This window comes from Thunnus thynnus, chromosome 18 (assembly GCF_963924715.1).
Source record: "Thunnus thynnus chromosome 18, fThuThy2.1, whole genome shotgun sequence".
Classification (NCBI taxonomy): Eukaryota; Metazoa; Chordata; class Actinopteri; order Scombriformes; family Scombridae; genus Thunnus; species Thunnus thynnus.
The window spans coordinates 539794-554462 of NC_089534.1; the positions used below are offsets into that span (position 1 = coordinate 539794).

The window sequence follows — 14669 nt, forward strand, 5'->3', positions numbered from 1 at the left end:
TTATTAAAGTGTTACTGGTGTTTACACTGGTGTTAAAGGTGTTTATGATGGTGTTACTGGTGTTACTGGTGTTCATACTGGTGTTACTGGTGTTTATTAAAGTGTTACTGGTGTTTACACTGGTGTTAAAGGTGTTTATGATGGTGTTACTGGTGTTACTGGTGTTCATACTGGTGTTACTGGTGTTTATTAAAGTGTTACTGGTGTTTACACTGGTGTTAAAGGTGTTTATGATGGTGTTACTGGTGTTACTGGTGTTCATACTGGTGTTACTGGTGTTTATGAAGATGTTACTGGTGTTTACACTGGTTTTAAGGTGTTTATGATGGTGTTACTGGTGTTACTGGTCCTGACCTTCTGTGGGATGATGGCGTGGTGGTTTTCCAGAATGATGCGTTTGATGTGATGAGCCCACAGCTTCTTCTCCTCCACCGTCTTCGCCTGAAACACAAACAGCTTCGTCAACACTTTAATTCCTCAATTATATACACACGTATGCAGCGTGTGACAGTGTTGGTACAGACAGACAACAGGAACATGTTTCAGGTCTGAACAGGTCTGCAGGTCTCACCTGGACCGTGTGAGGCTGTTTGGGGTGTTTGTAATGAGTGACGCTGAAGCTCAGAGAGTCTTTGGCGCTTTCGATCAGCATCAAGGTGGAACACTGAAAACACAGAGAGTTATTGTTGTTATTGTTGTTATTGTTGTTATTGTTGTTTATCAGTCAGGAAGCTTTTAATAAACTGCTGCAGTTAAATTCATCCACATGAACTTCAGAGCTGTGAGATCATCAAACTGTCCAGTAACTTTACATTTACACTTAATAAGACTGAAACTAACGATTATTTTCATTATTATTTAATCTGAAAATCATTTTCTTGATTAACTGATTAATTGTTTGAGCCCAGAGTGACGTATTTAAATGTTTTGTTTCATCCAATAATCCAAATATTCAGTTGATAATGACAGAAACAAGCAAACATTAACATTTTAGAGGCTGAATTTTCGCTGAATTTTCAGTATTTTTGCTTTAAAAAGACTTAAATGAAAGAACTAATTATCAAAATTGTTGCCAAATATGTTGAAGTCGTCAGTAACACTGTTTGTTTATTTGTTTGTTTGTTTGTTTGTTTGTTTGTTCCTCACAGAGATGTGTGTCTTGTAGACGTAATGTTCTCCGCGGCGTTTGGTGATGAGCAGCATGCGGTCAAACAGGAAGAGCGTTCTCTCGTTTTTGGCTCGATGAACCTTGAAGGTTCCCTCCAGAACCAGCTCTCCGTACGTGGTGAGGTCCGGACCTTTCCAGTTCAGCAGCAGAGACTGAACCTCCTGAAGAAAAGAAAAAACACAAAACATTCAGAGACACAAACAGTTTCATCTAGTTTTTATTTTATAAACTTTTATTTTATTCAAAACAATTCAGTGCAGAACTTCTTCTTGTTAATCTGCTGTGTTAAGACGTCGTCACTGGACCGCAAAAACTCATCGTTAACCGTCTGAAGATCTATTGAGGGTGTTTTAAAGATGTCACAGGTTTGTAATGCCCTCTGTTTGGTCTGACAGGCTCAATTTTCTCTCTCTTTCATGTAAGTATAAAATAACAAATGATCTGTAAATCTACAACTGATGTTACAACCCAAGAGGAGCAGAGACAGAATGAACAACAGAGGACCCAGGACGGAGCCCTGCGGAGCCCCACAGGTCAGATATTTACATGTTGTACCTTGTTAGTTTGACAGAAATCAAACCTGACATCATGTACAGTAATATTGTTTACTGAGGAGTTTTAATAGGTTTCTGTATAGATTAAAATATATTTGCAGGATAAAAACAGATTACAACTGAACAACAACTATAAAAATAAAAAGCATTTCAGTCACAGACGTTTAAACAGGCTTTAAACTCACAATAAGAAACATCATGTTTATATTGAAGCTTCAGATCAAAGCATATTGATCCATCAACAACCGATCAAATATAGATATATCTATCGAAGTATATAAATATATATATATATATATATATATATATATATCTGACCTGCAGTCGAACAGCGTGTTCATGTTTCCTCTTCATGTCGTTGATGTACCAGGCTACTCCTGTCATGGTGTAGATGGCTTCCTCCACCACCTCGTAGCCCTCCTCCTCCGGGTCAAAGTGTTTCGCTATCTCCTAAACATCATCATCATCATCATCATCATCATCATCATCATCATCATCATCATCATCATCAGTGAGTACAGTCAGACTAATAACAGGAGACGTTTTTCTTTTAACTGAGATGAAATGTCATGTTTTTGTCCAACAGCAACACATTTGTTCTGTAGATCATCCGTCCTGCGTTCTCCTTTGTGGAAAAAGATATATTTATATTTGTGTATAACATCTTTCACCTACAAGGCTTTACAAGATCTTTACATAAATCAAAAGGCATGAAGAGAAGACGTATAAGACATTATAATGAGACACATTTAAACAGAACAGAGTTTAATAATGTTGAAAATAAAAATAAGCTAAACTAGGAATAAGACATTAATTAATACATTAATCTGATTAAATATCGTTGGAGTCCTTTTTAAAAACAGCAAATCAAATCTGCATGAAGTGATAACATGTTGTTCTGTCATCTGACAGCATCCTGCAGGAACAACAACCCACGTTAGCTTCCTGCTAAAGTCTCCTTCTTATCTAATTAAACACACGTCTCATTCTGCAGCTTGTTGAACGAGCCACCAAACATTCAGCGCTAACGTCAATTAGCGGCTACGTAGCTAATTAGCTGCTCAGCTGTGAACATTAAACAGCATGTAAACATACCTGCAGATGTCACTATGGACCAATCAGAAACCAGACTGTCTAAACAGAGCTGAACGCTCTCTGACTTCATCTCTGACCACTGACCGACGCATTCACGGCATCAGGTGTGCTGGTGTCCTACCTGGAGCAGCAGGTGGTATTTGAGGATCCTCTGAACAGGTTTGAGCAGGTACGAACCCAGAGGCAGCGAACGCTTCAACGACGCCTGACGCTCCCGGAAAAACTTAGCCAGAGATTTATTCCTCATGCACTCCGTCAGAGCCGCAACCGAACTGAAACAGGTGTGAACAGGAAGAAGAACTAGTTAAACGGGTGTGAACAGGAAGAAGAACTAGTTAAAACAGGTGAGAACAGGAAGAAGAACTAGTTAAAACAGGTGTGAACAGGAAGAAGAACTAGTTAAACAGGTGTGAACAGGAAGAAGAACTAGTTAAAACAGGTGAGAACAGGAAGAAGAACTAGTTAAAACAGGTGTGAACAGGAAGAAGAACTAGTTAAAACAGGTGAGAACAGGAAGAAGAACTAGTTAAACAGGTGAGAACAGGAAGAAGAACTAGTTAAACAGATGAAGACAGGAAGAAGAACTAGTAAAACAGGTGAGAACAGGAAGAAGAACTAGTTAAACGGGTGTGAACAGGAAGAAGAACTAGTTAAACGGGTGTGAACAGGAAGAACTAGCTAAACAGGTGTGAACAGGAAGAACTAGTTAAAACAGGTGTGAACAGGCAGAAGAACTAGTTAAACGGGTGTGAACAGGAAGAAGAACTAGTTAAAACAGGTGTGAACAGGAAGAAGAACTAGTTAAACAGGTGTGAACAGGAAGAAGAACTAGTTAAAACAGGTGTGAACAGGAAGAAGAACTAGTTAAAACAGGTGTGAACAGGAAGAAGAACTAGTTAAAACAGGTGTGAACAGGAAGAAGAACTAGTTAAAACAGGTGTGAACAGGAAGAAGAACTAGTTAAACAGGTGTGAACAGGAAGAAGAACTAGTTAAACAGGTGTGAACAGGTACAAACAGCTGTAAGAAACAACAGGAAGTGTGGCTGTAACTCACTTGGGGTAGTTGGTGCAGTACTGCGTGTAGATGTCAAAGTATTCGCTCTGAAACGAGACGAAGAAAATCATCATCATCATATTTCTGACATGAATCTGTTTGTGGTTTAATGGGAGAATATTTAATATTTTATATTCTGATCACAAAAACATGTTTCATGTCTAGAAAACGAATCCTTCAGTCTTTCAGCTCCACAGAAGTTATTACACTTATATTAACTAAAGGTCAGAGGTCACAAAGATAAACGATTATTTGGAGGAAATAAACTTTTAATAATAACAAAATATTATTAATGAAGTTTCTCACCTTCATGACGAAGCACCTGGCGACGGCGACGGGGTCGTTGTCACACAGATCCAGAGCCTGAAGCAGCTCGCTGTGAACAGGAAACACCGTCACCATGACGACGACGGCAGCAACAACAACAACAACAACAACATGTTTGCACTTCATCTCCACTGTTTGAAATATTTACGTAAAAATGAAACGATTAAAAACAATCTCACCTCAAGGGCCAATCAGGAGCTTTCAGTCAGATCACATGATCTTTTTTAGGAGATGGAGTTAAAATATGAAGCTTGAAAACAGATTTTTTTAAAATTGATGAAAAAAAATAGAAGAAGAATTAAATGATAAAAAAATGTGAAATGTAAATTTGAACATCTGTTGAAGAAGATCATGTGATACGATGGAAAGCTCTGGTTGACAGATCGTTCATATAAAACCATGTGTTGGTCTCCTGATGCTCATGTTATAAATGATAACTTTATTAAACCAAATTAAATCTTCTGTAGTTTCGAAGGACGACGTGATTTCGTCTCTGATGACGTTAACGGACTGTTTTTATTCTCGTGTCCCCGTAAACCACGACAACGAGTCTGCAGGACCCCGAAACTGAAGCTTTGATTATTTACACCAACATGTCTGCAGGGAAACAACCTGTTGATCATCTCGGTGACTGTAGTGACGTCACCTGTCCAGCAGGCGGCGCCGCAGTTTAAATAAATAAATAAATAAATGTTGATTTTTTGACTCTCAGACTGTGGAGTCAGTATTAAAAATGAGAATGTAATATTATAAGTGAAATTATAAGTAAATTAAAATGTTCTCCTCTTCTATTTTGTCATGTTCCACAAGTAGGTGAAATAATCAATTTACTTGATTGATTTATTGTCGTCCTACGAGAAGTCAAATCAAACAGAGTTAAAACACTGAAGTCAGCCTGTAAAACATCCAAACTGTTAAACACTCCAAATTCCCAGAGAAATTCAGAGGACTTGAACGTCACACTGCATCACTGCACACTCTGATGTGACATTTAAAGTCCTGCAGGATTTCAGGACGTTTCTGTGTTTGTGTGAACTCTGAACACATCAAACCACACAGCATGCCGAGCAGCCGGGAGGCCCCGAGCAGCGAAACAAACTCACCCTCCGACCTGAAGCGCCGCGAGCGAAACCTGAGAAAACTTTACAACAAATCATCATCATGAGACGTTTGGTCAAACAGACGGAGAAAAGATCTGAACTGGACAACGAGCTGAGGGACGTTTGTTTTTCTCACCTGTTGAACTCGTAGATGTCCTCGATGTTTCCGAACAGAGCGCAGACCTGCTCCGGACGGATCGATAAGTCTGACTGATCGATGATGTGAGCCAGGTAGTCCTGAGGGGATCAATTAGTGACAATCACTACCAACAGACTGAGTATAAAATTAAAATAAATGTATCATAGAATCAGTAGAATCAGTAGAATCAGTAGAAACAGTAGAAACATTAGAAACATTAGAAACAGTAGAATCAGTAGAATCAGTAGAATCAGTAGAAACAGTAGAAACATTAGAGGGATTCTGCTGCCTGTCATGTCTCGGCTCGTCCAGCAGGAGGCAGACTGACGATGTCATCAGTAATCTGATCACTGGATCAATACTTCAGTTTGTTTCTGCTGATCTTAAACTTGAACATTTAAAGTTTTAAAAATGTGTAATTAATCTGATTAATGTTTTAATTAAACCTAAAAATAAATGTAATTCAGCTTTATTTATATTTTATGTTCATTTCTATATGAAATGTAAGTTTATTATTTTTAACATCAGTGGAAATTCATATTTCAACATTATTCATTATTAAGAAATAATTTTCTTTTTAATTTTTTCTATGTTTAACTTTTATGTATATTTAAATAAATGTTCCTTAACTGTCATGATGCATCAACTATTAATCGTAAGAAAACCTAAATCTGTTTGTATGTTTTGACCTTTAAACATTTTCTGTTCTCCGGCTGTTCTCTGGCTGTTTTCCGGTTGCTTTCCGGTTGTTTTCCGGTTGTTTTCCGGCTGCTCTCTGGCTGTTCTCTGGCTGTTTTCTGGCTGTTCTCTGGCTGTTTTCTGGCTGTTTTCCCGCTGTTCTCCGGCTGTTTTCTGGCTGTTTTCCGGTTGCTTTCCGGTTGTTTTCCGGCTGTTCTCTGGCTGCTCTCTGGTTGTTTTCTGGCTGTTTTCTGGCTGTTTTCCGGCTGTTTTCCGGTTGTTTTCCGGTTGTTTTCCGGCTGCTCTCTGGCTGTTTTCTGGTTGTTTTCTGGTTGCTTTCCGGTTGTTTTCCGGCTGTTCTCTGGCTGTTCTCTGGCTGCTCTCTGGCTGTTTTCTGGCTGTTCTCTGGCTGTTTTCTGGCTGTTTTCCGGTTGCTTTCCGGTTGTTTTCCGGCTGTTCTCTGGCTGTTTTCCGGTTGTTTTCCGGCTGTTTTCCGGTTGCTTTCCGGTTGTTTTCCGGCTGTTCTCCGGCTGTTTTCCGGCTGTTCTCTGGCTGTTCTCTGGCTGTTCTCTGGCTGTTTTCTGGTTGTTCTCTGGCTGTTTTCTGGCTGTTCTCTGGTTGTTTCTGGCTGTTCTCTGGCTGTTCTCTGGCTGTTCTCTGGCTGTTTTCCGGTTGTTTTCCGGCTGTTCTCTGGTTGTTTTCTGGTTGTTTTCTGGCTGTTCTCTGGCTGTTTTCTGGTTGTTTTCTGGTTGTTTTCTGGCTGTTCTCTGGCTGTTTTCCGGTTGTTTTCTGGCTGTTTTCTGGCTGTTTTCTGGTTGTTTTCTGGTTGTTTTCTGGCTGTTCTCTGGCTGTTTTCCGGCTGTTTTCCGGTTGCTTTCTGGTTGTTTTCCGGCTGTTCTCTGGCTGTTCTCTGGCTGTTCTCTGGCTGTTCTCTGGCTGTTTTCTGGCTGTTCTCTGGTTGTTTCTGGCTGTTTTCTGGCTGTTTTCTGGCTGTTCTCTGGCTGTTTTCTGGCTGTTTTCCGGCTGTTTTCCGGCTGTTCTCTGGCTGTTTTCTGGTTGTTCTCTGGCTGTTTTCTGGCTGTTCTCTGGTTGTTTCTGGCTGTTTTCTGGCTGTTTTCTGGCTGTTCTCTGGCTGTTCTCTGGCTGTTCTCTGGCTGTTTTCCGGTTGTTTTCCGGCTGTTCTCCGGCTGTTCTCCGGCTGTTCTCTGGCTGTTTTCCGGCTGTTTTCTGGTTGTTTTCTGGCTGTTTTCTAATTGTTTTCTGGCTGTTTTCCGGCTGTTTTCTGTCTGGAGGACAGTTTGGACGGCAGCCTGCAGGTTCAGGTTATCTGTGATCCTCACTGTTACATAAGCCGTTAATCCTGCAGAACGTCTTAACCAGTTAATTATAGTCTGAACGAGACGTCAGTCGGAGTCACTGAGCCTGAAGTCTGGACACAATAACCACATTTCATCAAAGCCTTCATGTTTCTGTCATTACAGCATCTTTAATTCTGTTTAACAAAACATTTCTTCACTTCAGTCAGAACTTTAAACTCTAGAAACATATTTTAATGTTTTAATGTTTTATGATTTGATTTGTTGACACGTTTGTTTTATATGTTTCATGTTTCTGCTGCTTTTATGTTTCATTACTTTTTCCTGACGGGACTCATCTGTACGGCTGCAGTTTAACTTCATCAGCAGTTAATCTACCAATTATTTTATAATCAATACTTTAATAATAATTGGTCAATAAAATGTGAAACGTCTTCAGATTTCTAGTTTTTACAGTCAAAAACACAAAGATGTTAAATTTACTGTCATGTTTGAGCTGAAACTGATTAATCAACTAATGAAACACGTTGCAGTTCTGGATCAGAGACTGTTTTGTTTGTTTTTTGTCGTTCATGTTTCCTTCAGCGTGTTTTTGATCGGGAGGCATCGCAGCCAGAAACTCTGCAGACATTAAAGTATTAAACATATTCAGTCTCTGATGTGGATTAAAGAGCAGACTGAACCGAAGCCTGATGGGAGATGTAGTTTAAACACTGTAGGAAGGTCGACTCTGATGTAGAAACTGGTCTGAGTCTGCTGAGGTCACATGACAGCTGATTAGCTGATCGACAGAAAAACATCTTGAAACTGGGACGAAGACGTTTTTAACATTTATTAATTGATGCGGATGTTCGTCTCACCTCTACGATCATTCGCAGGTCTCTGACGTACATCCTCTCCGTCTCGATGATCTCCATGACGACGCGGTCCAGGTAGGTCAGCTGAGGGTTGGGCGCCATGCTCCTGGCGACGAATGGCGACGCCTGCTGCTGCTGCTGGCGGCGGCTGGAGGCGCGGCTCGGCGTCGTCGTCGTCTCTTTGTCGTTGTTGTTGTTGTTCGTGAGGTCGAGGCTCCGCCCCTTCCCGTCAGGTAGCGGGCGTGGCCACGGCTGCTCGCCCTCCGCGGGGCTCAGGTCCAGGTCGATGTCGGGATCGGAGGACAGCGAGGGCGGCGGCGGCGGCTGAGCGACGTCGTCTCGGGAGGATCCCGACCCCGAGGACAGCGTGGAGATCAGGCTCACCGGGCGTTGCCCCGACGACGGCAGGTCAGAGGAGTCGGAGGGTGTTGCCGACGGAGCGCGCTCATTACTGCTGATGGAGGCGATGGACAGGCGGGGGGACTCTGAGGAGAGGGGGGGGGGGGTGATTGACAGATGACAGGTGTGATCAGCTGTGATGACGTCATCGTAATGATGTCAGAGCGAACACGTCAGCAGCAGGTCGGGAATCAAACCGCAGCAGAGAAACATCATTAATGTGATTAAAGTTCATGTTAAACAGTATTCAAAACAACAACAACAACAACAACAACAACTCGCTGCTACATTTAATATAATTAATATTGATTGACGCTCAGCTTTCAGCACATTCACTGGTCTTCTTCAGCCTGACGGCTGTTTCACAATCAACGTTTATTACTTCACATATTTCTGCACAGTCATGTTTTTATAAGTCGTGAGGTTCCTGCAGCAGACGACTTGATGTTGTAACCGGTGAGGAAACAGGAAGTGATGTCACAGCGGTGAGCCGAAACTATGACGACATAAGTCAAACTCTTGGTCCCGTCGGGACGGTGAATCATCACGTCTGCAAACAACCTGAGAGAGTTTCAGGTTGTTTTCACTCCGTCGATGAATCAGCAGACATCAAATAATCAATACCGATTGATTAGATTCATTCACAGTTCTGATTTCTGATTGGTTCTCTGAGATTTCATGTTTTAGTCACACAGCGGCCATTTTGAGAAAACTAAAGCGTCGTCTGACTGTATTTATTCACCGAGTGAAACAATCTGACATGAAGAGTGTTTAAATGTTAAAGGAATCAAAGTAAAGTCATTAAACCATCAGTCAGTGTGTTTCTTGCTGTAATCATTCCTCCTGTTCATACTGACCAGTAGAAGATCCTTCATAATGACCTTATAATGACAGTGATGGAGGACAAAATCCACAGTCTGAAGCTAATCTGAAGCTTCAGTGCTGCTCAACATGGCCGCTGTGTGGGTTCAGTCGGTGTTAGCGAACGTACCGGCTAACTGCTCCTCAGGTTTAGCTAAATATCTGAACAGCAGAGAGACTGAAAGTCCACCTGAGACAGAGAGACAACAACATAAATATTAATAACAATATTATTAATAAACATTTACAGTGGAGCAACAAACATATTCACAACTAAGACCAAAAAAAATTATTTTTCTCTGTCAGGAAATGATTTTAGCAAAACTAGCAGCGTCGTCATGTTCTCTGCTTCAGACACTCAAGAGGACGAACGTTACAGGACTCATATTCTGCACATCTCCAGCCTCTATATTTATATTCTGGGGCTCTACTGGAATAAAAGCTCCTTATTTATCTTCTACTGGTCCTTTATGCAGCCCCTCAGTTCAGCCTCTGTCTGAAACAGGCCGTTTTAGCTCCTGTCTCTTTAAGGCCCCGCCTCCTGATGAGCCCACTCTGTTCTGATTGGTCAGCTTCAGGAAGCTTCCTCCGGCTCCGGAGGCTACGTAAACAAACTATAGTAGCAGGATTTCACTTCTTTTTCTCCTTCTTTACTCCAAATGTCAACTTCTCAAATCCATCCGTACATGTTGGAGCTGAACAACACATGGAAACACCTTAGCAACCACCTTAGCAACCGCCTTAGCAACCACCTTAGCAACCAAGGCTACAGAATTAACGGCTGTTTACGAGCATATGCGACGATCTGATGTCAGCAAGGTAGAAAAAAACGCCACATATGAAGCATCGGAGCAGGTTGAAGCCCTGAGTTTTGACTTGCAGGCAACGTTTCTACAGACGTTCACCTCGAGTTTCTGAACTTTGACCTTGTTTAACATCCGACATCAGAGTTAAATAAATAAACAACAGAAAACCACTAAAAGCAGAACGTGAACCCTTTAATGACATGATCTCTGGCGCCACCAGCAGGTCAAAGTTTTACCTGCTTTAATGAATCAGCTGCACTTTAAGATTCATACAAACGTTAGCATGATGCTAAAAACACTTTACTGCAGTAAAAATACCAACACAACAAAGTAAAAATACTCCATTACAACTAAAAGTCCTGCATGAAAAACACTACTGCAGTAAAAGTACATAAGTATTATGAGCTTGATGTAGTTAAAGTATTGCAGTAAAAGTACATAAGTATTATGAGCTTGATGTAGTTAAAGTATTGCAGTAAAAGTACATAAGTATTATGAGCTTGATGTAGTTAAAGTATTGCAGTAAAAGTACATAAGTATTATGAGCTTGATGTAGTTAAAGTATTGCAGTAAAAGTACATAAGTATTATGAGCTTGATGTAGTTAAAGTATTGCAGTAAAAGTAGTGGTTTGGTCCCTCTGACTGATATATTATTATATATGACATCATTAGATTATTAATAGTGAAGCATCAGTGTTAGAGCAGCATGTTACTGTTGTAGCTGCTGGAGGTGGAGCTAGTTTACACTACTTTATATACAGTTAGCTAGTTTAGTCCAGTGGTTCCCAACCTAGGGGTCGGGCCCCTCCAAAGGGTCAGCAGATAAATCTGAGGGGTGGTGAGATGATTAATGGGAGAGGAAAGAGGAAAAACAAAGTTCTGATACACAAATCTGTTTTCAGTTTTTGGACTTTTTCTCTAATCTTTGATTTTTGCTGAAATATAAAGTATAAAGTAGCATCAGCTGAAGTAAAGTAGAAGTACCTCAAAACTGAGCCTAAATACTTTAGTTGAGTGAATGTACTGAGTCAAACGTGTTCAAATACAACATGTTTGTATTTCCAGATGGACGTTTGGTTAATAAATGTCGGCTGAAGAAGAGTTGCAGCTGCTTCCTGTTTGATACGTCAAACTTAGAAAAAAGTAAAAACTAATAAAAAGTGAACAGAAGTGTTCAAAAGTGTCGGCAGTTTGAATCAAAACAATTTCAAACTTCAGACCGGACACACACACACACACACACACACACACACACACACACACACACACACACACACACTCACACACACACACACACACACACACACACTCACACACACACTCACACACACACACTCACACACACACACACACACACACTCACACACACACTCACACACACACACTCACACACACACACACACACACACACACACACACACTCACACACACACACACACACACACACACACACACACACACACACACTCACACACACACTCACACACACACACTCACACACACACACTCGTCCGTTAGCTGTCTTGGCTTCCTGCCAGTGTGGAGTCAGCGAGGCGTTCACTGACCCAGCAGGAAGCGGATTTATGGCTGCAGCCACTTAAACATGATAAGATGAGAGTCAGCCGGCCAGTCACAGCGCAGCGTTTATATTCAAACACAAACACATGACCTTTGACCTCCACAGCGGTCGGTTTGAAAAAATACACGTTTGAACAACAACAGACGGTAAACGGTTCTGACTGTCTGAACGTCAGTTCATAACTCAATAAAGTTTAAAATCCTTTAGTCACATGACACAAGAAGACAACCTGATGACATCACCACAAACCCTCTGACATCACAACAGACGCCGCAGCCGCAGCCACTCACCAAACCAGCGGCGGACGAAGACTCGTCTCAGCCGCCGCTCGTTCCCGACGCTCCTGAAGGAGATCTTCACCTCCTCCTCTGAACAAAAACACCTGACCACGGCCACATCTCCTCCTCCTCCTCCTCCTCCTCCTCCTCCTCCTCCGGCCAGCATGCGCCACACGCTCCTCTGATATCCCATCAGCTCCAAAACGATCCTTCACAACACGCTTTAAACACTTTGTCTCGCAGTAAAAAAAATCAGCCAGACAGTAAAAAGTTTAGTTTCCCCAAAACTTCAAAGACGCCTGAACGCTGCACAGATCACACACACACATCTGCACACATCTGCACACATCTACACACATCTGCACACATCTACACACATCTGCACACATCTACACACATCTACACACATCTACACACATCTGCACAGCTTTAACTGCAGCCAGGCTTTAAAGAGAGGAGAGAAGAAGAAGAGGAGGAGTTCTTACAGCAGAGAGGAGGAGAGAACAGACGGAGGAGGAGGAGGAGGAGGAGGAGGAGTCACTCCAGGAGGAAGTTATTAGAGGGAAAAAGGAAAAGAGCAGAGGGAATTATGGGTAATGAGTCCTTCATGAGGTCAGATGTCAACGTGTGGGAACGTTATCAGCTCTGATGATGACATCACAGCGGGAGGAAACGGTGTGTTTAGGGACCAGAGGAGAAAATAAACCCGCCGACACATCAGCTGCAGAACATATGAAGGATTAAAGGATTTATAAACTAGACTCGACTACTGTAACATGGACCAGACGAGTCCTCACTAAGACTAGAAAGTGGACCACATCAGTCCAGTTCTCAGATCTTTACACTTCCTGTCTGTCAGAGAACTGATGGTTTAAATACATCACTGATCTGCTGCATCAGGTCTGGATCAGGTCTGGATCAGGTCTGGATCAGGTCTGGATCAGGTCTGGATCAGGTCTTACACTGAACTGTGACTTTTATTCTTGTAGTTTACAGATTAATCTACTTCCTGTCTATTTTATCTGGTTTTCCAGGTCCAGGTTCAGTCAGACCCTCAGAGGCAGGCAGCAACATGTCAGACACCAGTAACACCAGTAACACCAGTAACACCAATAACACCAGTAACACCAATAACACCAGTAACACCAGTAACACCAGTAACACCAGTAACACCAGCAGCAAACACGCTGTGGTTTCTGACAGCAGAAGGAACGAAGCCGTTTGTTCTCTGATGGTCTGAACACAGTCAGACTGGTTTCATGTTCCTCCCAGTAGGAGAACTGGTCCGTCTGCTCCAGAACCAGCAGAGACATAAAGAATCCATTAAACCTTCTAACAAACCAGTTTGATCCCACAGACAGCTGATGGTCGATCAATAACCTCAAACAAGGACCCGGATCCTTCTGATGCAGCTGACTGACCCCAGAGGTCAGAGGTCAGAGGTCACAGACATCCTTCAGATAGAAACAGGTTCAATCAGCAGCGTGTCGATCAATGATACCAGTCAGTCAGACTCACAAACCAGTAAAACCAGTAAATAAATGAAGAGTTCTTTCATATTAATGAGTTTTTATTGTGTTTAATGTTTGATGTAAAACATTAAACCGTCTCGTTTCTTTAATTTGCTGAATAACTGAACTTTGTTTGTTTGTTTGTTTATCAGCTGCTGAAGGTTTTATTGTTGGTTAAACAGGACGTTTAATTATTTATAGAAATGTGTCTTTGAAGCATATAAACACATTATTTTCATTTCTGTGACTTTACATTAATTATCAGAGCTTTATTATTATTATTATTATTATTATTATTTAAAGATGTTTATTATTATTATTATTATTATTATTATTGTTATTATTATTATTAATATTATTATTATTATTATTATTATTGTTACACTGCTGCTCTTTCTGACTGCAGCTGCTTGTTAATTAATTGATTGAATTGATCAGATCTGTTATCTTCGGGTCTCAGTCAGGAAACACTGGATCCTACGTTTCCCATAATGCACCTGGACGGTCAGCTGGTTTTTGAATGAAACTTTATGAACAGTCTGCTGATCTGTGCTCAGCTTCCTGCTGCAGCAGGTCGTCATCATCATCATCATCATCATCATCATCATCATCATCATCATCATCATCATCACCAGGAGGTCAAAGGTCAACACATTTATCTGCTGCCGTAAGGAAACAGTTCAAACGGGTTAAAACACTGATGTGATCTGATGTGTTTCTACTGCAGCTGAGTTTCATGTTGTCATGTGACCATGTGCTGATCACATGACGTGTCTGGTTATAAACCAGCTCAGGCTGTAGATGATGTAATCTTTTGAGCATGTTGACATAAATAAACATAAATAAGAACAAATATCTGTATAAATAAACATGCAGTTAGATCACAATAAGCTGCAAGTTACTTCCTGCTCATTAATATTTATATTTACTGTGTGTTTGTGTAAA

At 41.3% G+C, this 14669-nt stretch overlaps 1 protein-coding gene across 2 annotated transcripts in view; it reads right to left on the reverse strand.

Annotated features, from left to right (window-relative positions):
* The window catches only part of LOC137169471 (pleckstrin homology domain-containing family G member 3-like), a 40524-nt gene that overhangs the window by 13728 nt on the left and 12127 nt on the right, over positions 1-14669 (reverse strand). For both annotated transcript variants that reach the window (XM_067572690.1, XM_067572689.1), the window contains exons 3-11: positions 8293-8774; positions 5436-5536; positions 4179-4248; positions 3873-3919; positions 2939-3089; positions 2041-2172; positions 1147-1329; positions 572-664; positions 355-441 (exon numbers count right to left, since the gene is read on the reverse strand). In XM_067572690.1, coding sequence (XP_067428791.1) covers positions 355-441; positions 572-664; positions 1147-1329; positions 2041-2172; positions 2939-3089; positions 3873-3919; positions 4179-4248; positions 5436-5536; positions 8293-8774 — 1346 coding nt within the window. The remainder of the gene's footprint in view (positions 1-354; positions 442-571; positions 665-1146; positions 1330-2040; positions 2173-2938; positions 3090-3872; positions 3920-4178; positions 4249-5435; positions 5537-8292; positions 8775-14669) is intronic.